This window comes from Anomaloglossus baeobatrachus, chromosome 5 (genome assembly GCF_048569485.1).
Source record: "Anomaloglossus baeobatrachus isolate aAnoBae1 chromosome 5, aAnoBae1.hap1, whole genome shotgun sequence".
In the NCBI taxonomy this organism is placed as follows: Eukaryota; Metazoa; Chordata; class Amphibia; order Anura; family Aromobatidae; genus Anomaloglossus; species Anomaloglossus baeobatrachus.
In genome coordinates, this window is record NC_134357.1 from 537,660,070 (window position 1) to 537,683,464 (window position 23,395).

Genomic DNA, 23,395 nt, shown 5'->3' on the forward strand with positions numbered 1-23,395 from the left:
TGTAATGAGGAGGAGTGTGGTGTAACACCCTATGTAAGGGGGTGCTTAATTAATAGGCAACTTCCTTTCCTTTGGCAAAATGAGTCAGAAGAGAGATTTGACGGGCTCTGAAAAGTCCAAAATTGTGAGATGTCTTGCAGAGGGATGCAGCAGTCTTGAAATTGCCAAACTTTTGAAGTGTGATCATCGAACAATCAAGCGTTTCATGGCAAATAGCCAACAGGGTCGCAAGAAGCGTGTTGGGAAAAAAAGGTGCAAAATAACTGCCCATGAATTGAGGAAAATAAAGCGTGAAACTGCCAAGATGCCATTTGCCACCAACTTGGCCATATTTCAAGCTGCAACGTTACTGGAGTATCAAAAAGCACAAGGTGTGCCATACTCAGGGACATGGCCAAGGTAAGGAAGGCTGAAAAACGACCACCTTTGAACAAGAAACATAAAAGATAAAACATCAAGACTGGGCCAAGAAATATCTTAAGACTGATTTTTCAAAGGTTTTATGGACTGATGAAATGAGAGTGACTCTTGATGGTCCAGATGGCTGGGCTAAAGGCTGGATCAGTAAAGGGCAGAGAGCTCCGCTCCGATTCAGACGCCAGCAAGGTGGAGTTGGGGTACTGGTATGGGCTGGTATCATCAACCTTTTCAGGTTGAGGATGGAGTGAAGCTCAACTCCCAGACCTACTGCCAGTTTCTGGAAGACAACTTCTTCAAGCAGTGGTACAGGAAGAAGTTGGTATCGTTCAAGAAAAACATGGATTTTCATGCAGGACAATGCTCCATCACATGCATCCAACTGCTCCACAGTGTGGTTGGATAGTAAAGGTCTAAAAGATGAAAAAAATCGTAAATTACTTACCGGTAATGATTTTTTCCAGAAGCCACGACGGCGCCAACAGAGAGATAGGTCCGCCCACCCCAGGACAGGAAACCCTACAGAAATAAAAGTGGCGGCATCTCTCCCCTGCCTCAGTTCATAGTTCATAGTTTTTTAAGGTTGAAGGGAGACTCTAAGTCCATCTAGTTCCACCCATAGCCTAACATGTTGATCCAGAGGAAGGCAAAAAAAAACCAAACAATGTGGCAAACAAGCTCCAATGGGGAAAAAAATTCCTTCCTGACTCCACATACGGCAATCAGACTGGGTCCCTGGATCAACACCCTGTCATAAAATCTAATATACATAACTGGTAATATTAAATTTTTCAAGAAAGGCATCCAGGCTCTGCTTAAATGTTAGTAGTTAATCACTCATTACAACATCATGCGGCAGAGAGTTCCATAGTCTCACTGCTCGTACAGTAAAGAATCCTCGTCTGTGATTATGATTAAACCTTCTTTCCTCAAGACGTAGCGGATGCCCCCGTGTTCCAGTGGCAGGCCTAGGTGTAAAAAGTTCTTTGGAAAGGTCTCTGTACTGTCCCCTCATATACTTATACATTGTGATTAGATCCCCCCTAAGCCTTTGTTTTTCCAAACTAAATAACCCCAAGTTTAATAACCTTGGTATTGCGCCCACCCATTCCTCTAATAATCTTGGTCGCTCTTCTCTGCACCCTCTGCAGTTCAGCTATGTCCTTCTTATATATCGGGACCGTCCTCCTGCCGCTACCTTCCTCCACTCCTTCAGGTAGTACTTGGTTTTTCATTTTCATTTCCATTACTCTTATACCTCTCTTTGGCTCCACGACTAGTCCGGGCACAGGGACTTGACTCCCCTTTTTTGGCCGCTATTGTGCTAATTGGCACCTCTCGGCTTTACGACTACATTGCTCATTTTACCTACTAATTCAGTCTCCTCTCTTTGCCCCACGACTAGCCTTTTCTATATTAGGGACCACCTCAGGTACCTTTCTTCCTCTGCCCGTTCATACCTCCCCGTACAGGGGTCGGGCTGCACTTTGCTTTTAATCAACTGTTTACACTTGCCCTCTCTATATTGTTACCCTCTGCCCTGGGATTACATTTCGGCACTCCTGCCTTTTTCTCCACCTCTCTTTGGCTCCACGACTAGTCTGGGCATAGGGACTTGATTTCTTTTATTAGCCGCTATTGTGCTAACTGGCACCTCTCGGCTCCACGACTATATTTGCCCATTACATTTACCATCTCAGTCCCCTCTCTCTGCCCTACGACTAATCCGTTCTATACTATTTTCTTGCACTTCTTTCAATGACTACTGTCTACCTGTTTTTTGTTACCAATTTCTGACTACATTTAGTTGTGGAGGGAGCCCTGATTATTTACTATCTTGGGGTTTAGGGGCCCTTTCTTGGACCTACATATTTTGGTGATATACCATTCTCAAACACCATTTTCAACACCACCCTCGGGCCCTCCCCCCCCCCCAGGGTTCTTCTACAGCGGCGGGCAGGACTATATATTTTTATGCTTTTTGTGTTCTACATATACTTGCATCCATTATCCCTAGGTGACTTCATTTCCTCTCTCTCAATTTTTTGTCTTAATTGACATTGTACAACCAATTTTTACGTCAAGTTGATATCTTATATCTTTGTATACTGGTGTGAATAAAATTTAATACTTTTTGCATTACGTTCTTGTGCCATTTCTCTTCTTTTCTCTTTGTTTACAATGTTTATTGAAGTAGGCACCCTTCCTGTGGGAACCTCGGTTTGGTTTCCCTCAGTGATTATATAATTTAGCCATGCATTTGTTGTTTATAACAGTATTCTAAGTGCGGTTGCACTAGTGACTTGTACAGAGGTAGAACTATATTTTTTTCATGAACACTTATACCTCTTTTAATACATCCCATTATTTTATTAGCTCTGGCAGCAGTTGCCTGACACTGTCCACTAAAGTTAAGTTTACCATCCACCCATACACCCAAGTCTTTTTCTGTGTCTGTTTTACCCAGTGTTGTACAATTAAGTACATAATTATAAATTTTATTTCCTCTACCCAAGTGCATGACCTTACATTTATCTACATTAAACTACAATTGCCACTTCTCAGCCCAATCCTCCAATTTACATAAATTTCCCTGTAATATAACATTATCCTCCTCTGTATTGATTACCCTGCAGAGTTTAGTATCATCTGCAAATATTGAAATTCTACTCAGCATGCCCCCAACAAGGTCATTAATAAATATGTTGAAAAGAAGCGGGCCCAATACTGACCCCTGTGGTACCCCACTATGAACTGAGACCCAGTCCGAGTACGTACCATTAATAACCACCCTTTGTTTCCTATCACTGAGCCAGTTTTTAACCCAGTTACACATATTTTCCCCCATCCCCATTATTCTCATTTTATGTACCAACCTTTTGTGTGGCACCGTATCAAAAGCTTTTGAAAAGTCCATATACACAACATCCACTGCATTTCCCTGGTCCAGGCTTGAACTTACCTCTTTATAGAAGCTGATCAAATTAGTTTGACAGGATCGATCCCTCATAAACCCATGTTGATAGTTAGTTTACAAAGCACAGAGGATGAACAACAATAACCATATAGCATAACTATGAACCCATACCAACACCCGTATAATATAAAACAGTCGGACCGTGGATCCCAAGAACCCATAGTGAAATCAGACAAAGTAGACAAAAAGGGGTGGGAAGCAGTGGCGCTGTCGTGGCTTCTGGAAAATATCATTACCGGTAATTAATTTACGAATTTTCCCTTCACCACGACAGCGCCACCAGAGAGATTCCGAAGACAACCATATTAGGGAGGGACCACAGCCTCAAGCACCCGTATACCAAGGGTCATATCCACCGTGGCCGACAAGTCCAGGCGATAGTGTTGAAAAAAGGTCATAGGAGAAGACCAAGTGGCCGCCTTACATATAAGATCCAACAGGACATCAGCCCTTTCTGCCCAAGAGGTTGACACCGCCCTGGTGGAATGGGCTGAGACATTCAGTGGAACGGGCCTATTCTGGGCAACATACGCCGGCTTTATCGCCTCCTGGACCCACCTGGCAATGGAACCCTTGGTGGCGGGCAACCCCTGCCTGGGACCCTGGAAACACACAAACAGAGGCTGACTTCTCCGCCAGGGCCTCGTCACTGCAAAATATTGGCGCAAGGCCCTAGAAACATCCAACGTGTGAAACCTCTCTTCCTTCGGATTCCTAGGAGAGGGACAAAAGGAAGGGAGGACAATCTCCTGGGACCGGTGAAACGACCTAGCAACCTTGGGCAAATAAGCCGGGTCAGTACGGAAAACCACCCTATCCTCAAAAAACTGTGTATTAGGGGGGTTAGCGGAAAGGATGTGAAGGTCACTAACTCTTCTGGCAGATGTGAGTGCTACCAACAAGGCTACCTTCAATGTCAGATACTTCAGAAGAACCTCAAGCAGGGGCTCAACTAAACATGGAACAGGGCGAGCATGCTGACAAGAGGAGATGAACCACCTAACCCACCGATTCCCGGCCAGGTCTGAGTTGTACAAAGCCCCCAGGGCTGACACCTGCACCTTCAACGTACTGATAGAAAGACCCAGCTCCAACCCCGCTTGAAGAAACTCCAACACGTCCCCCACCGGAGGAACCTCCACCGGACTTCTCCAGGAAAAGGACAGAAACTTGCGCCAAATCCTGGCATAAATCTTAGTGGTAGCCGGCTTCCTACTCCGCAAGAGAGTGGAAACCAGGCCTGCAGAGAACCCCAGATCTTCTAACAGACGCCGCTCAAATTCCAGGCCGTCAAATGAAGGCCTGGAAGAGGAGGGTGGAGCAGAGGACCCTGGGAGAGGCGATCCCGCCTCTCCAGGAGAATCCAGGGGTCAGTTACGGACAACTTCTGGAGCCAAAAAAAACCACAGCCTCCGAGGCCAAAAGGGTGCTACCAGGATCAATCGAGCTCCGTCCTTCCGAAGCTTCCGCAGTACAGCAGGAAGCAGAATCAGAGGGGGAAAGGCATACAAGAGACCGTGACTCCAAGAGACCTGGAAGGCATCCACTACCCAGGGACCGTCCTGAGGACTCGGGGGAACAGAAACAGGAGACCTTCCGGTTGGCTCGCGTGGCAAAGAGGTCCACCGAAAGCAACCCCCAAAGCCGCACGATTTGACAGAAAACCTCCCCATGAAGACTCCACTCCCCCTGGCGCACCTGACGTCTGCTGAGGAAGCCTGCCTGAACATTGTCCACCCCACGGATGTGCAGTGCCGTCAGGGAAGAGAGGTGGACCTGTGCCAGGGAGAATATCCGTTCCGTGACTGTGAGAAAGGAGGGAGATCTGGTGCCCCCCTAATGATTGAGGTACAAGACCGCCACCTTGTTGTCTGAGAGAATTCTGACATCCGTGCCCACTAGTAAAGGGAGAAAGTAGTGAAGAGCCTTCGCCACCGCGCTCAATTCCCTGAGATTGGAAGAACCGAGACATTCCCGCCTGGTCCAGGTACCTTGAGCCATATGACCCCGTAAATGAGCCCCCCAGTCCCATGCACTGGCGTCGGTTGCGATGATGTCGGAACACTGCAGAGACCAGGGTACCCCCGAAGAAAGGTTCTGCCGCTGCGTCCACCAGTGAAGGGACAGGAGAACCCGAGGGGGTAGAGAAATGGTGCCCTCTAAACGCCCTGACAACCACCTCTGAGCCCTCAATACTTCCCCCTGCAGGATAAGGGTATGCAGATGAGCCCAGGGGACCGCCGGGATGCAAGCTACAAGGGACCCCAGTAGGGACATGGCCGCCCGGAAAGTGAGGACCAGACGTGAGAGAACCCCCGAGACCCGAGCAACCAGACAGGAAATTTTCTCTGCGGCCAGCGCTGAATGCGGGAGTCCAGGACCAGGCCGAGGAACAACTGGCGGGTGGAAGGCTCTAAGCGGGACTTTTGGTAGTTGATCAGCCAACCGAGCTCCATCAATATGGTGAGGACTGTTCTGACCTGCGACCGGCAATGGAGATCCGAGTTCCCCACTATGAGAAAGTCGTCTAAATAGGGAATGACTAAGATCTCCCTTTCGTGGATGTGAGCCATCACCTCCGCCACTACTTCTGTAAAGACCCGCGGAGCCATTGCCAGGCCGAAGGGAAGGGCTTGGAATTGAAAACGTCTTATTTTGCCTCGAAGAAAGAGTGTCACCTGGAGATACTTCTGATGGGCCAAGTGAATGGGGATGTGATAATAGGTATCTTTGAGATCTAAGACGGCCATGAAACCCCCTGGAAACAACATGTTGATAGCGGACTTCACAGATTCCATCTTGAAATGTTGGTACACAAGATGGCGGTTGAGTCTCTTGAGATTCAGAATGGATCGAAAGGAACCGTGCGGCTTCTGGACCAGGAACAGCGGAGAGTAGAAACCGCTGCCCTCTTCTCCCACGGGCACCTCCATGATGACAGATTTGAGGAGAAGACCTTCGCCCTCTTGCTGTAATGCGAGCTGTTGTCCCCCCGACCTGCCAAGCGATGTAATGATTAATGACCCCACAGGGGTCGAAGTAAACTGCAATTTCAAACCGTCTCTAATGATGCTGTGAATCCATACACTGGACGAAATATCACTCCAGGCAGAAAAAAAAGGGAGGAGAGACAACCTCCTACTGGGAGAGAAGCCTCATCTGGCCGGCTTCTTACCGGAAGTAGAGGGGCCGAAGGAGAAGCCAAAACGCTTTTTCTTGGGGTCCTTCCACACCTCCTGGGATGAGGGCTGACGGCGTCTGGTAATTCGCTTCCTCCTGAAGCTACGTTGCCTAAAAGGGACAAAGGAAACTGTCGGAAATCCCTTCTTCTTGTCCCCCGCTTTCTCAAGAAGGTCGTCCAGGGACTTACCAAATAGGTATTCCCCCTCACATGGCATGGCACACAGATTAGCTTTTGATTGGGAATCACCGGGTCAGCCGTTGAGCCAAAGCGAACGTCTCGCCGAGTTAGCCAGTGCCGCCGATTTTGCAGACAAGCGTAGTGTGTCTGCTGAGGAGTCGGCGAGGAAGGCAGCCGCCCCCTTAGCCTTAGAGTATCTCCTAACAGCCTCTCACGGGGAACATCTTGGGTGAACTGATCCTCCAGATGCTGGAGCCAGACCATCAAGGATCTTGCCACACAGGTACCAGCTACTGCAGGCCGGAAGCCCCCTGCCGATGTCTTCCGGGCTGAACGCAGGTAGGAGTCCGCCTTGCGGTCCAAAGGATTGTTTAAAGAGCCGAGATCTTCAAACAGTAAGACCGACTGCTTCGCCGTTTTGGCTACGGCCACATCAATTTTTGGGCACTGATGCCACAGAGAGGCATCCTCCTCCTGGAAGGGATACTTCCGTTTGAACAAGGACGGAGGGTAAGCACGTTTCTCTGGGCAGTCCCACTGATCTTTAATCAATCGTTTAACCTTCTCATGGACTGGAAAGGTGCGACGCTTCTTGTGCTCCAGGCCACTAAACATAATATCTTCAATGGATTCCGGGCCCTTAGTCTCTACCAGACCCATCGTAGCCCTGACCGCCTTCAGGAGAGGACTTCAGTTATGGGAAAACACCGTTTACCCCTGACATCCTCCTCCGAAGACGACCCCGAGGAAGATAGGGAGGCCCCTGATGCAGAATCCGACGCTTCTCCCAACTCCCGTTCACGTGGGGCAGACATAGAAGAGGCTGGAGCTCCAGCTACTAAGGGAAAGCCATTAAGGGATTCTCGGTCCTCCCTAAATACACTAGCAGCAATAATCAGCGGTGGGCAGCGCCATCTTGCCGCCCACCGCGCATGCACGGAAGCGACATCCGGTTACCCGGCGTCACTTCCGGTTGACTTCCTGAAGCGGGGGGAAGGAGCTGCCGTGTGGCCACATGCTGAGCCGGCCTCTGGGCGCCGAGCAGGGGCCTGGGAGAAGGCCTCGGTTACCTGGAGGGGACCGTCGCCGGGCGCCGCACCAGGACAGCCAGGTAAGCCGACTCCCATATCGCCGGACACAGGGGGAAACCCCCGCCAACGCATTCAGCGCTGAGGACCCGCAACCCCAGCTCCACTCAGCCCCGGGTCCTGCCGTCCTCTTCACCGTGGCAGCGCCACAGCACTGCAGGGTCTCCATCCTGGGACAGGAAACCGAAAACTGAGGCAGGGGAGAGATGCCGTCCCTTTTATTTCTGTAGAGTTTCCTGTCCTGGGGTGGGCGGACCTATTTCTCTGGTGGCGCTGTCGTGGTGAAGGGAAAAATAATGACATGGCCCCCTTGTTCATCTGATCTGAACCCCATAGAGAACCTGTGATCCCTCATAAAATGCGAGATCTACAAGGAGGGAAAACAGTACACCTCTCGGAACAGTGTCTGGGAGGCTGTAGTGGATGCTGCACGCAATGTTGATGATAAACAGGTCAAGCAACTGACAATCTATGGATGGTAGGCTGTTGAGTGTCATCATAAAGAAAGGTGGCTATATTGGTCACTAGATTTTTTGGGTTTTGTTTTTGCATGTCAGAAATGTTTATTTCCAAATTTTGTGCAATTATATTGGTTTACCTGGTGAAAATAAACAAGTGAGATGAGAATATATTTGTTTTTTATTAAGTTGCCTAATAATTCTGCACAGTAATAGTTACGTGCACAAACAGATATCCTCCTAAGATAGACAAATCTAAAAAAAACCCCAAAACACTCCAACTTCTTAAAATATTAAGCTTTGATATTTATGAGTCTTTTGGGTTGATTGAGAACATAGTTGTTGATCAATAATACAAAAATCCTCTAAAATACAACTTGCCTAATAATTCTACACATGGTGTAATGGGAGGCGCTTAACTGCATGTCAGGAGGCGGATGCCAGGTACTACTCCTAGGGAAGTGACCGGGACTGTGGCAGCTGATCCAAAGGACAGGAGGAAGACTAAGGTACAGACCCAGCTGCCAGCAGGTACAGAGGTGGGATGGCTGGGGCATACAGGAACAGGGTACAGATAGGTATGGCGTGGCAGACTCAAGAACAGGTAATGGGATAGGAGCACAAGACCTGATGACTAGCTAGCAGCCTGTAGACTAACTAAAAGGGTAATAACCAAAATTTCCGTATAAATATCACCATTAAGTTTCAATAAATATCAAAAATACCTTCAGATAAAAAATCCGTTAAGGAAATGATGGTGCAAATAGCATTAAAATTATTATTTTTATTCAACAATTAAAATACATATTTCTTATAAATCCATATAAATATAAGGCAGGAAAAATGTCCCATAAATTATAGCAGCGGTTTCACTAAGGAAAATAAGGTGCATAATGCCAAGATCACTTAAAAGGTCAAGCCCTAATATATGACAAAGTGCACAGTGCAAATAGTATCCAAATCCTATGTCATATATAAATAAGGTTGTGGTATAATGATCCTATGTGATAAAATATTATTAACAATTATTTAATTTGCAAGGAAAATAATACCTTAAGTGATCTGTAAAAACTACAAGGAACACCGCAAAGCCCCGACACGTGTTTCAGCGATCCTTTCCTCAGGGGGTGCTAACTAACCCCTAACTAAAGGGGTTGCACAGGCACCTCCCCCAAGGGTTGGGTGCCTTAAATACATAGTGACTCTCAGCCATAATATTTTTCTTCAAGTGATTTTTTAACTTGTCAGCACTTTCTACGTATGCTATCATTTGGCTTTAAAGTTTACAGATCCAGGCAGGGAAAGTTCAGCATTTCCCAATTCTAGGGGTCAGGTGGATCCTCCAGGTTGTAAGCTCTATATAAAAAGGGAAGAAATCTTGTTTTGCATATTTTCCCAGGGTGCCTTGTTCTAGTGTCACTGCGTTGAGAAACACGTGATGGTGTCTCTGCAGTGTTGGATGCTGATCTCCCCGAGGTCAACCATCCTTACCTATGTAGTCTTCTACTAGGCAATGCTGTCACTAGCCAGTTTCCTACTCCACACTGATGAGGGGCAAATACCCCGAAACAGCTGTCTGTGAATGGATACCATGTTTTGGTATAGGTGGTTTCCTTGACTGGAGACAGCCCTTCCCGTGGTTGTTCCTTCCCGGTGAAAGACCTGGCTAGTTTCCTGCCAGCGTTGAGAAACATGTGATGGTGTCTCAGCGGCATTCTTGTTTTGCATTTTATCACCTCCCTACTAACCAAAATCCTACAATGTCTGTCCGCTATTTGATGCTTTTTCTATGCTTGATTTCTGAAACTGAATTGGACAAAACAGAATTCAATATCTTTCCTCCTCTTCATTCTACCACCCCAATCCATCAAAGTCAATTGCTGCACACTCTCCCCAGTCCCACGTGCTCACTGCCTGGGAGTAACTCTTGATTCTGCTCTATCTTTCAAGCCACACAGCCAAGCCCTCTTAACCTCCAAAAATTATAGCCAAGGGAAATTGTTGCATAAACCAAAAATATATAACCCTTAAAAACATCAACTTTATTCTAGCAATTTTAAAAAACATCCAAAATTACAGACAACAGCAAACTGCAAAGCAAAAGGGAGGAGGGTAAAGGTCACACCCTAAAGATATACCTCCCTCCTGTCCACTACCTAACGCGGAGGTCGGCCCCACTCTCCGAAGGCTATCCCTATTCTGCCCTACCTTGCCCTGACAAAAGATATGAAAAGTGCTCACATCTAAGGACAAGGTGCAAATAGTGTTTGTGAAGTTTTCATTTAACAATTGAACAATCAAAATTATATATCAACGCACACATGCACCAATTCCACATCACAGTCTTAAGAGAGGTTTGAATATGATTGCAATCACAAATTCTTTGGTATTATTATCTTCATTTAATTTGTCTTCAATGAAAAAAAAAACAATTGTCATAAAGCCAAATTGGATAGAATTCCACACCAAACATAAACAAGGGGGTGGACAAAAGTATCGGCATTCTTTGAAAAATCATGTGATGCTTCTCTAATTTGTGTAATTAACAGCACCTGTAACTTACCTGTGGCACCTAACAGGTGTTGGCAATAACTAAATCACACTTGCAGCCAGTTGAAAAGGATTAAAGTTGACTCAACCTCTGTCCTGTGTCCTTGTGTGTACCACATTGAGCATGGAGAAAAGAAAGAAGACCAAAGAACTGTCTGAGGACTCGAGAATCCAAATTGTGAGGAAGCATGAGCAATCTCAAGGCTACAAGTCCATCTCCAAAGACCTGAAAGTTCCTGTGTCTACGGTGCGCAGTGTCATCAAGAAGTTTAAAGCCCATGACACTGTGGCTAACCTCCCTAGATGTGGAAGGAAAAGAATATTTGACGAGAGATTTCAACGCAAGATTGTGCGGATGGTGGATAAAGAACTTCGATTAACATCCAAACAAGTTCAAGCTGCCCTGCAGTCCGAGGGTACAACAGTGTCAACCCGTACTATCCGTCGGCATCTGAATGAAAAGGGACTGTATGGTAGGAAACCCAGGAAGACCCCAATTCTTACCCCGAGACATAAAAAAGCCAGGCTGGAGTTTGCCAAAACTTACCCGAGAAATCCTAAAACGTTTTGGAAGAATGTTCTCTGGTCAGATGAGACAACAGTGGAGCTTTTTGGGAAAAGCCATCAACATAGATGTTTTGGGGTTCCTTTGCTGCCTCTGGCACTGGACTGCTTGACCGTGTGCATGGCATTATGAAGTCTGAAGACTACCAACAAATTTTGCAGTATAATGTAGGGCCCAGTGTGAGAAAGCTGGGTCTCCCTCAGAGGTCATGGGTCTTCCAGCAGGACAATGACCCAAAACACACTTCAAAAAGCACTAGAAAATGGTTTGAGAGAAAGCACTTGAGACTACTAAAGTGGTCCAGACCTGAATCCCATAGAACACCTGTGGAGAGAACTGAAAATGGCAGTTTGGAGAAGGCACCCTTCAAATCTCAGGGACCTGGAGCAGTTTGCCAAAGAAGAATGGTCTAAAATTCCAGCAGAGCATTGTAAGAAACTCATTGATGGTTACCGGAAGCGGTTGTTCGCAGTTATTTTGGCTAAAGGTTGTGCAACCAAGTATTAGGCTAAGGGTGCCAATACTTTTGTCTGGACCATTTTTGGAGTTTTGTGTGAAAGGATCAATGATTCGATTTGTGTTTCATTCTCTTTTGTATTTTTTCATTGCAAGCAAAATAAAAGCTAATAATACCAAAGAATTTGTGATTGCAATAATTTTAAGGAAGAAACTATATTAAACTATATATATGAAAGTATTCTCTGACAGAATTGCAGGGGTGCCAATACTTTTGGCCAGCACTAATATATTATATATATATATATATATATATATATATATATATATATATATATATATATATATATATATATATATATATATATATACACACATACATACATACATATATATATATATATACACACACACACACACACTAATATATATATGTATTTATTATATATGTATATATATATATATATATATATATATATATATATATATATATATATATATAGTAGCAAGTGAATAAAGTGCTTATGCTTAAATAAAGTGCACAACAGTGTTAGATACATTAATTGGGACAGTCAGTACATATCCCTAAACTGTCTTAATGCACCCTAGCAGTCAGTAGATAAAGTGCTATGTTAAATAAAGTGCATAGTAGTATTTTTAGGCAGATAAAACCATCATTGGGATAGTCAGGAGGTACTTATCTTATAGGAGGCCATGTGTGCGTCCCTCAAATTGCCTCAACGCGTTTCTCCCAAAGGGGTCATCAGGAGGCCAGATACAGAAGGTGTCAGCAGGATGCCATGATATCACCTCCTGCCACTTCCAACTCAAAAATATTTCCCGGATTCAAACATTCCTTTCCCAAGAAGCTGCAAAAACCTTAGTGCATGCCCTTATTTCCCGCCTGGACTATTGCAACCTCCTTCTCTCTGGCTTCCCTTCTAACAGTCTCGCACCCCTACAATCTATTCTACACTATGCTGCCTGACTAATCCACCTGTCCCTCCACTACTCCCAGACCTCTCCTCTCTGCCAATCCCTTCACTGGCTTCCCATTGCCCAACGACTCCAGTTCAAAACCCTAACCATGACTTACAAAGCCATCCACAACCTGTCTCCTCCTTAAATCTGTGTACTAGTCTCCCGGTACTTACCTGCACATAACCTCCAATCCTCAGAAGCTCTCCTTCTCTACTCCCCTCTCATCTCCTCGTCCCACCACTGCATCCAAGATTTCTCCCGTGCCTCCCCCCATACTCTGGAATGATCTGCCACAACATATCAGACTCTCGCCTACCTTGACAAGCTTCAAAAGCAACCTGAAGACCCACCTCTTCTGACAAGCCTACAACCTGCGGTAACCCTCAGTCCACTATAACACTGCACGACCATCTCTACCCACACCTACTGTATCCTCACCCATCCCTTGTAGACTGAGAGCCTTCGCAGGTAGGGTCCTCTCTCCTCCTGTACCAGTCTGTGCCTTGTTTTGTTTATGATTATTGTACTTGTCCATACTATCTATACCCCCTTTCACAAGTAAAGCGCCATGGAATAAACGGCATTATTATTATACTTATTACATGTTTGGACGACACCACCAATAGAACACCCAGTGACTGAGACAAATCTGTGACTTCTTTGTATTTAGTGGTCACTACTCACCTGGGTAGCCATATGTAGGAATCTCCTCTTTACTCCGCTCATCACCCCATACATATGTCTCTGTAGTATTAATATGGGTCAGATCTTCAGCCTGAAACAAATATTGTAAAAGTTACAGACGGATGGAGAAGTCACATCTATGATCAGCTCTAATCCTGCCATCTCCACCATTCTCATTACACAAGTATAAAACATATAATACTGGAGGATAAAACAAGACTGAGCACAAGACCTTCACAGCCGTCTGCACATCATAGGGAGATTTCATGACACGTTCTCTCCATCTACCTGATGATCCTGAGGAACATTGGGATCTTCTTGTTTACAGTCCTGTGGAAGAAGAGGATGGGGACATCTCTCTGGTGTTGTCCTCTTACTGGACAGAACTGGAGGAAACACATACAGGGACTGAATTCATTCCTTATATACAGATAATTATAGGCCATGTGTAATATAGTCCTGTTTATTACCTGGTGACGTGAGGGGCTGGGGAACCTCCATCATGATGTCCTTGTACAGATCTTTGTGTCCTTCTAAATACTCCCACTCCTCCATGGAGAAATAGACAGTGACGTCCTGACACCTTATAGGAACCTGACACATACAATGATACCGTCATCCCCAAATCCCTTCATAGCGTTACTGTATAATGTCCCAGCATTCCCAGCAGTGTCACCTCTCCAGTCAGCAGCTCAATCATCTTGTAGGTGAGTTCTAGGATCTTCTGGTCATTGATATCCTCATGTATCGGGGGGTGAGGTGGAGGCCCCGTGATTGGGCTCAGGGGTCTTCCCCATCCCTTAGTCACAGGGGCCTGAAAGCGCTCACTAGAGGTCTTCTTCACTACTGTGTAATCCTGGATATGGAGAGACACAGTAATAAATCTCACTACAGACATTTCCAGAGTACTCACCTCTCCAGTTCTGTCCATCTGTTATTCCCATAGATAAGAATGATGTAATGTGGCGTCATCAGAATCTCTCACCTCTCCAGTAAGCCGGAAGAGGATCTCTAGGGTGAGGTGTAATAGCCTCTCCACCATCTTGTCCCTGTCCATTTCCATTAGAAAAACTGTCTTATATAGAAGATCTCCACTGATCGGATCTAATATTGTACGGACCTGAATGGGGAAAAGATGATGATGTAAAATCACAAATAATCCAGCATAATAACACAATTAGTGGAGACAATAATGTGTATAACTTGTATTCTCTCCTGTCAGTGTTCAGGCTGGAACTGTGAGGAAAGAGTTAACCTTTTTCACTGGCTTAGAAAATAATAGAAATTCATTCTCCCTTGCAAGACCGAACCAGACTTATTTACGTAATAAACTATGAGACCAACTTCAAGGACGCAGAATGTTTTGACTTAGAGACGACTGAAAAACATTCTTGTTATGGAAGAAGAAACGTCATAGACTGTTATGGGAGTATAAGTCATTATATTAATTTCTCTTGCTGGGAATATGCAATCCACGCCTTAATGAATGTAGATTAATGAATATGTATGTTGCATAGTTATGCCCTAATCAACTTTGTATAACTTTGTAATGTAAACAATACCAATACACTTTCTATTCGGAGCCGCACATCTCCAGTCTTATGTGTATAACGGCGTCCGCTTGTTTTCATTGAGACGGAGTAGCAGAGGGGGGGGGGGTCACCGGTACCCTCTCTGCATTCGGACATCGCTGGCAACAGCTGTGACCGTTAGGTCAACCTAACATTATCTGGCGCCCGAACAGGGACCCGTGTTTCTAATCCCAGGACGCAGTGGACTGTCTTGCCATTCAGAGGAGGAGTGGACCAGACGTGGGGACCAGAAACACCTGGCCAGGTAAGAGTTGAACCTTATTCTTCTCTTTATGCTCCCCACATCTGATCTCCCCTCTCCTCAACGCGCAAGAGGTACACTGTGAGTAGATACTGGGTTATTGGCGGGTTTCTACTGAACTCTGAGAGAGCCTTGCCAGCTGATGTTTTCTGTGCCTTGTTTGGTTGTTTGCTTGTTTGTTTCACTGTGTTTCTCTGCCTCTCCGTGTGTCGCGTGTCTGCTCTCCTGCGCTATACTTCTGTGCTGTTGTCCTTGTTGGTTGTCATAGATCCCATACATCAGTGAGTGTTGAAAGGGAATAGTGTACCTGCTCTGTCCAATGGATGTGATATTCACTGCCCTAGTGTTAGTGGGAATAGCCCTGTTTGCCATTGCCATCGGAAATAGAGTGTACCTTTGGTACAAGAAGGGTAACCCAGCGCCATTCAACATACTCAGCCCCCTCTGAAGTTAGGACACCACCTTTCAGTAGGAATACAAATCAAGAATCAGTGTTTGGGTACTTCCAGGAAAGGTGGTTCTAGACCTCACCTTAGGTGGGAATACAAAAGGAGTTAGTCTCTGAGTATCTCCAGGATAGGTAGGTTTAGTCCAAAGGACGTTCAAGGGTCTAAAAGCTGAAGAAGATAGACGAAGAATGGGGCAAGGAATATCAAAAGACAGAAGAGCTGGATGCACCCTGCAACATCTCATTACGTGTTATCATGGCAACAGAACAGCCAGTCAATCCAAGGAAGTTTTTAAGACATTTGGATTGAAGGGGAAGGATCAATTGGACCCCAACAAATGGGACACAATAACAGCTACTAGAGCAGGAGTGATAGCAGATAAATCATGGACTGAACTAGTCAGAACTCTTTCTGACATGGCAAAAACAGCCCACGATCAAGGTTGGATATATCATGAAGAATCAGACACATGGGAAGAAGGCTAATAAGGATCAACAGCAGCCTCCTCTGTACCTGTCAGCTACTCCTGGAACAACTCCAAAAATAGCAGGATCTCCGGAATGGACCTGCACAAACTGTAGCCAACAAAATCCGGACTGGAGTGAAACATGCCTAGCCTGTGGAGCCCCACAGCACAAGCTACAAGCCACAGCACCAGTGCCTCTCTATCCCGTAGTGGAAAGAAGAGTCCTGATAAGACCACCTGTTAATCCACAAAACCCAGATGCTCCCAGAGATGCAGTTCCTTGTACGTATGATGACTACGTACCCTGGACTCCAGCCGAGCAGATAGCTTACCTGCAAAATGCTCCAGACCCGACTAGAAACCCAGTCAGTTTTTCACGTTACCTGAACCAAATACAGGTCTCCTACAGAAGCACTTGGTTGGACATGGAAGGTTTGTGTAGAGTTAAAATGTCTCCCGAACTGTATGACAAACTCACTGCCCACCTGACAGGACATGTTCCGGACAATACCCGTAATGTGGAATCGGGCCAAGATTTCATGAGAAGACTCAATCTCTTCTGCGCCCAGGAGCAAAGAACTAAGGGCACAATGGGACCAGTGCATCAAGGTCCTGTGGAAAATGTCAGCTCATTTTACTACAGATTGATGCAGTCATTCGCAGATGAAGGGCTGGACTTACAAGCGGGTGCAATACGTCGCCTGATGGTAAGATCCTTCATGGATGGAATACATGCACCTCTGGCAGAAAGATTGAAAGCGTGCTGCCCAGAATGGAGAAACATGGAAGACATAGATCTTCTTTTTTTAAATCAGATCTTTTTTTATTAAATCATTAGGGATCAATACAGAGAGTATTTCACTTTTCATATAACTGATAACAATAAACAGATAAACACATATGATTTATAAATCAGGTTCTTTCTCTGCATATATGTAAATATAATAATAGAGTTCTCAAATCATAATTATATTATATAACTTGAGCCTACAAACCTCGTGGCTCTACAAATAAACAAAACTTAAATTATGCAATAATGCCTCAGACTAACAGGAACACCTCCTCCATCAGCCGTGTCGCTCCACATCATATTGCTATACTCTCCTGCTCCTCCCTCTCCGTGCAGTCATCCATGAAACCATTCCAGTCCTCTCTCACCTCTTCATTCAAAGTCCATTTCGCCACAGAAAAAAATAGTTTTAATTCCCTTCCTCACACATGCCATCACTGCAGGCACAACAGTAACCGGTCCAGCATTGCATCCCGAACCAGTGCACTAGAGGGTAGGCCCGGCAACTCCATCCATGGCCGCCAAATGTTGTAAAACTTTTTCAATGATTTTCTTTTTAAATAAACTCCCCTTTCCAATCTTATGACGTTATTTAATTTGTTTTTGAGCTCTGGTAATGTTGGTGGTAGAGGGTCTAACCAGTGATATGCAAGTAGCTTTCTTGCTTGGTACAAGATACGTGCTATTCCCAGGGCTGTTGGAGAATCCGGATCCACTTCTCCTTCCCATAGACTCAACAGGCACAGGCGGGGCGACGGTGGTATTGTGATATGATATATTTGACCTATAAGTCCCAGGGTTTGGTTCCAGAAATCACCAATGTGTCCACACTCCCACATAACATGCATCAAATGGGCATCATCCTGTCCACACCTAACACACTGTGTGTTTGGTCTGAGTCCCATCTTAAATAGTAGACTGGGAGTTTTATATACCCTGTGGATGAGATATATTTGAGACAGCTTTTGGCACTCCGATACCGCCAGTTTAGGAACTTGTTCCAATATATCAGACCACTGGCCTTCCGTCAGGGGACCGACGTCTCGTTCCCATTTGCTTTTAACAAGCAATGGATGTGTTTCCAGATGGGCAGGTAGTAATTTTTTATATAGTTCCGAAATAAGACCCTTAGAGGACTCAGATGTAAGCAGCCTATGTAATGTTTGATTATGTGTCACTGTGACCGGGTTTGTCCTCCCCTGTCTTTCCAGTGCGTGTCTCAGCTGCAAATACTGATAAAAGAAGACATGCGGGAGGTGAAACTCCGTTCTCAGTTGTTCAAAGCTTTTAAGAGTATTATTTTGTAGTACTTGTGACACTAAATGGATCCCTTTATCCTCCCATCCTCTGAACCCTACTAATTTTTTAATTTCTGGCAAGTCGGGGTTCTGCCACAGTGGCCAGAGCTCTGTAGGTCCGCTTATCCCCAAAAGAGACTTACCCCTGTCCCACACCCGGAATATCATAGCCAGTGTGGGATATCGTGCCCCATTTATCTGTCTTTGTCCCACATCCAACCGGCAACCTGGGTACTTCCATACTGATCCCTCTCTCACTATATCACCACTGGTATCATACCCTCCTTCTTTGCCCCAACCCCTCAGATGTTGCATCTGGGAGGCTATATAGTATATATATGGGTTTGGTACCGCCAGTCCTCCCTCCTCCTTTCCCCGCTGTAGCACTTCCAGTCGAATCCTAGCTTGCTTTTTCTTCCAAATAAGTTCCCGGAATATTGTATTAATTTTTACAAAAAATTCCCTACATATCCACACTGGAGAATTATGTATAAGGTATAGTAATTGTGGCATCATTACCATTTTAATTAAATTGGATCTGCCGACATTTGATAGCGGCAAACGGCACCAGGTATGCACTTTTGCTCTGAATCGCTGTAACAGGGGTTCCAGATTTAGGGCCTGGAAATCCTTCGGGATTGGGCTGACAATTACTCCCAGATATTTAAACTCCCGGACCACAGGAACTGGAATCTGTAAGTCCGAAAAGTCCCCCGGAAGGGGGTCCAACGGCATTAAAGCCGACTTGGACCAGTTGATTAGTAGACCAGACCTCTGTCCAAATTCCCGAATGATATTCATTGCCGGCAAAATCGAGGAACGTACCCTGTCTAAATATAAGAGTAGATCGTCTGCGTATAATGATATCTTTTGTTCCACGGCTCCACACCGAAATCCCTCTACCTCCCTGGATTTCCGTATTGCCACTGCCAACGGCTCCACTGCAGTCGCGAATAACAAGGGTGAAAGCGGGCACCCCTGTCTAGTACCTCTTCCAAGAGGAAAAGACTCTGAGACCCTGCCATTAACCCTAACCTTTGCCACCGGTGAGTCATATAGCAGTTTTACCCAATTTATGAATCTATGTCCAAAGCCCATTTTCCGAAGTACAGCCCACATATATTCCCATTCAAGGCTATCGAACGCCTTAGCGGCGTCTAATGACAAAATTGCCCTTTCCCCCGGTACCTCAGAACTATGTTGAATTCCCAAATATAATTTCCTGAGATTCATAGATGTGGCTCTGCATGGAATGAAGCCTGTCTGATCACTCTGCACTATAGATGAGATGACTCGGGACATCCTATTGGCGAGCACCTTGGCCAGCAATTTAATGTCTGTTTGTAGGAGAGAGATTGGGCGATACGAATCCGGGATCTCTGGATCTTTTCCAGGTTTTAATATTAAGACTATTAAGGCTTCCCTCATAGAGGGCGGGAGGACCCTCTGCCTTTCAGCCTCTTCAAATACCTTAAGTAGTTTGGGTAGCAGTAAGGGTGCATACGCTTTATAAAACTCTCCAGGCAGGCCATCCGTTCCCGGAGCTTTTTCATTTTGTGTCTGGCCAAGCGCTTCCTCCAGTTCTTCCAATGAGATGTCCCGGTCCAGCAATTCCCTGTTTACATCACTCAGTGAAGGAAGAGAGAGAGCATCCAAATACTGCTCAATCTCAGTCTCCGTGAGGTCACAGTCTGATGTGTATAGCCGCATATAATACCTCTTTATTTCTCTTATTATATCCTCGCTTGCTGTTACAAAGTCACCTGATTCCGTCTTTAACCTATTTATATAAGAAGATCCTTCCTGTGCTCTAATGACTGTGGCCAGTAGGTGCCCCACGCCCTCCCCTGCCAGAAAATAATTTTGTTTAAGGAAATAGCGTTTATTTTCTGCCACCGACATGAGATTTTCTTTGAGTGACATCTGTGCCTTCTCTAGAGTGTTTTTAGTTTCTACTGTTGGGTTGAGCACCACCGCAGCCTCCGCATCAGATACCTCCTGAATCAGACTCTGGGTGTAACATTTGGTTTGATTTTTGCGTATGCATATTTCTCTAATATATATGCCCCTTACCACAGCTTTCATAGAGTCCCAAACTATGTGTGGCGGTGCAGAGCACTCATTAATATGGAAGTATTCCAGAATGTTATCATATAAAGATTCCCCAATAAGCTGGATCCAGAAGGGATTAAGTTTCCAGATAGGCCTGGGCAGAGCGAGGGGGTTTCCCCATGCAAGCGTAACATGTAATGGTGAGTGATCAGATACGCTTCTAGGTAGGTAGGCCACCTTTTGTGTATATGAGGCCATAAGTGCGTTTCCAATAGCCAGGTCTATCCGTGACATGGTGTGGTGGGAGCTAGAGTAACAGGAGAATTGTTTGGTTGTGGGGTGTTGGGCACGCCAAAGATCTACAAAACCCAGCTCCGTTAGCAATCTAGCAAATGAAGTCGGGGCGGCGTTCTCCGATATGTTTCCCGAGTGTAACTTATCTAGATAGGGGATTTTAATAATTACTTACATCCCTATCAAAAGCGTCGGCACAGATGGAAGGGAATCTAAAATAGACAATATCCTTTTTACCGGTTCGACTGAATATGGTGGAGGGATATATATCGCAACCAGAATAAATTGTATACCATACAGCGTGCAAAGCAAACATACAAATCTGCCCCCCGGGTCAATCACTGATTTGGTACATGAGAACGGGATGGATTTGTGCACCAACACACTCACACCCCGTGCATGGGTCGAGTATGTGGAATGATATTCATGCGCGATCCATCCCTTCCTCAGCCAATGAACATTATCCCTGACCATGTGGGTCTCGGAGAGACATAAAATAGCCGGTAAAAGTTTCTGTAGGTGAGTAAATATAGCACATCTTTTGTTCGCATCTCCGAGCCCTCTAACATTCCACGCTACAATATTTAAAGATGTCGCCATAAGCGTAGACTAAGATATGATCCGGACGGATACTTCATACCTGGAGGAGAGAGGCGTTCTCCACCGATTCTCAAAAACATTAGGTTAAGCGACACGACTGAGGCACACCACACTTCCCAAACAGATTGCATCATACAACAATAAACAAGAAAAACAAGGAGAGAGATAGGGCTCCGCACACCAGTGCGCAGTGCCCCTGCCCTCAAACTCAAGTGTATCTTACACATTTCTCCCAAATAGAGAGAATCAGGGCTAAAAACACGCCCCAAGTCCATGCAGGGAGGGGGTCCACAACTCGCTAGTACAGCGGGTGTCCACAATGAACCGGCCGTCTCCCAACCTGGATCCTAGATGAATTTAACTGTAATGAGCTCACCAGCATAGCGTCCCAAACAAAAACAACGCCTGGCGGCAGAAAGGGAAATCTCAGGTATTCTTCCTCCTCAGGGATCTCTGATTGATATCCAGCCAAGACAATGCCGCCCCAGCCGTATCAAAAAAATGAGTCTCTCCGTTCGCAGCAATCCGCAGCTTAGCAGGGTACATCATGGAGTATGGCACTTGCAGGTTGCGCAGTCGTTTTTTGATCTCAATAAATTGCGCTCTTTTACGTTGCACTTCCATGGAGAAATCAGGAAATATTGATATCTTCCTCCCATCAATTGCAAGTTCTTTGATATCTCTGGCTCTGCGCAGGATAGTGTCCCTATCTTTATAGTGCAGTAGTTTAATCAGAATAGGACGTGGGGGTGCTCCCGGCTGTGGGGCACGCGCAGGGACCCTGTGCGCCCTTTCAATGGTGAAGAAAGAGGATAGTATGTCTTTTCCCATGGTGTCTTTAAGCCATTTTTCAAAGAAATTCAGTGGGTCATTGCCCTCCATCCTCTCTGGGACCCCCACCAGTCGCAAATTACTTCTACGGGAGCGATTTTCCAAATCATCCACCTTGTTTAGCAGTGTGGAGATATTTTGCGTGGCCTTTCCCAGCTCTCGTGACATTGGTGGTAATTTATCCTCTGTTGTACTCACTCTTTCCTCCAGCTCCCCAATTCTGACAGTCACCCCTTGCAGCTCACGTTTAATACAGGCCATATCTGAGGTGACAGTTCCCATCTGGCTGCTTAGAGTGGCCAATGTGGTATTGCAAGAGTTAATTGCTGCCAGAATGTCTCTCAGTATGGCCTCAGTGAAAACAGGTGTTGTTTGCTCCACATCTCCCCCTCCTCCCTCTGTCAGCACAGGCCTGTGTGTCTGCATACCTTGTGCTGCTGAACATGCAAGGCCCAGGGTACTCACAGTCTCACTGTCGGGTATGTTTTCTCCCTGCTCCAGGGCCCGTTCAGCGCTGCCATCGGGCGCCTCGTTGCAGGTAGGCTCTGTGCCAGGGGCCACTCTGGCAAACCGCTCCAACCTGCTTGCTACTCCCACTGCTCCAGCTCGGGATGGTGTGGATGCCGGCGGCGCCATATTGGATTCTTCAGAGGCACGCTCCTGCGCGTCTCTGTCCCTTTTATTGCTGCTGCGGGTCGGCATATCCTGGCTGTGCTCGCTTCCCTGGGTGTTATAAGTTGTGTTGCAGCCCTCCAGGGTCGGTAGTGCCCGTCAGCAAGGCCGGTGTGCAGGATAATTCAGGATCCAGGCAGGAGCTCACCCACGCTGCTTCCTCTCTACATGAGGTCCAGGCCACGCCCCAAGACATAGATCTTCTAGTCAACAAAGCAAGTGGCTTAGAAACCGACGCAAAGGATAAAAGGAGCAACAAGAAAGTTGTCATAGCAGCAGTGGACGGTCAGCCAGAAGGTACAAGAAGGAAGGCACCGACCTGCTGCTATTGTGGAGTCAGAGGACATGTGATCAGAGACTGTAGAAAGAAGAAGAGGGACACTCAAAACCAACCCGAGAGTCAGGAGGAGAAGACTGCCTGACTTGCGGCAGCACGGGATAGGGATGCCAGAGGTCCATTTATACACGTCCCCCTTCACATTGGCAACAAGGAAATAAGAGCTTTGGTGGACTCAGGAGCCTCACGCTCCTGAACCCCAGGAACCTAGTGCCTGAAGGATCCATCTCATCTGA

The 23,395-nt window shown here is 46.0% G+C and overlaps 1 protein-coding gene across 1 annotated transcript in view; it reads right to left on the reverse strand.

Annotated features, from left to right (window-relative positions):
• The window catches only part of LOC142312189 (uncharacterized), a 307,401-nt gene that overhangs the window by 248,823 nt on the left and 35,183 nt on the right, over nt 1–23,395 (reverse strand). Inside the window, 5 exon segments of the mRNA XM_075351090.1 lie at nt 13,538–13,628; nt 13,826–13,923; nt 14,008–14,131; nt 14,214–14,393; nt 14,523–14,657. Of these exon segments, the coding sequence (XP_075207205.1) occupies nt 13,538–13,628; nt 13,826–13,923; nt 14,008–14,131; nt 14,214–14,393; nt 14,523–14,657 (628 nt within the window).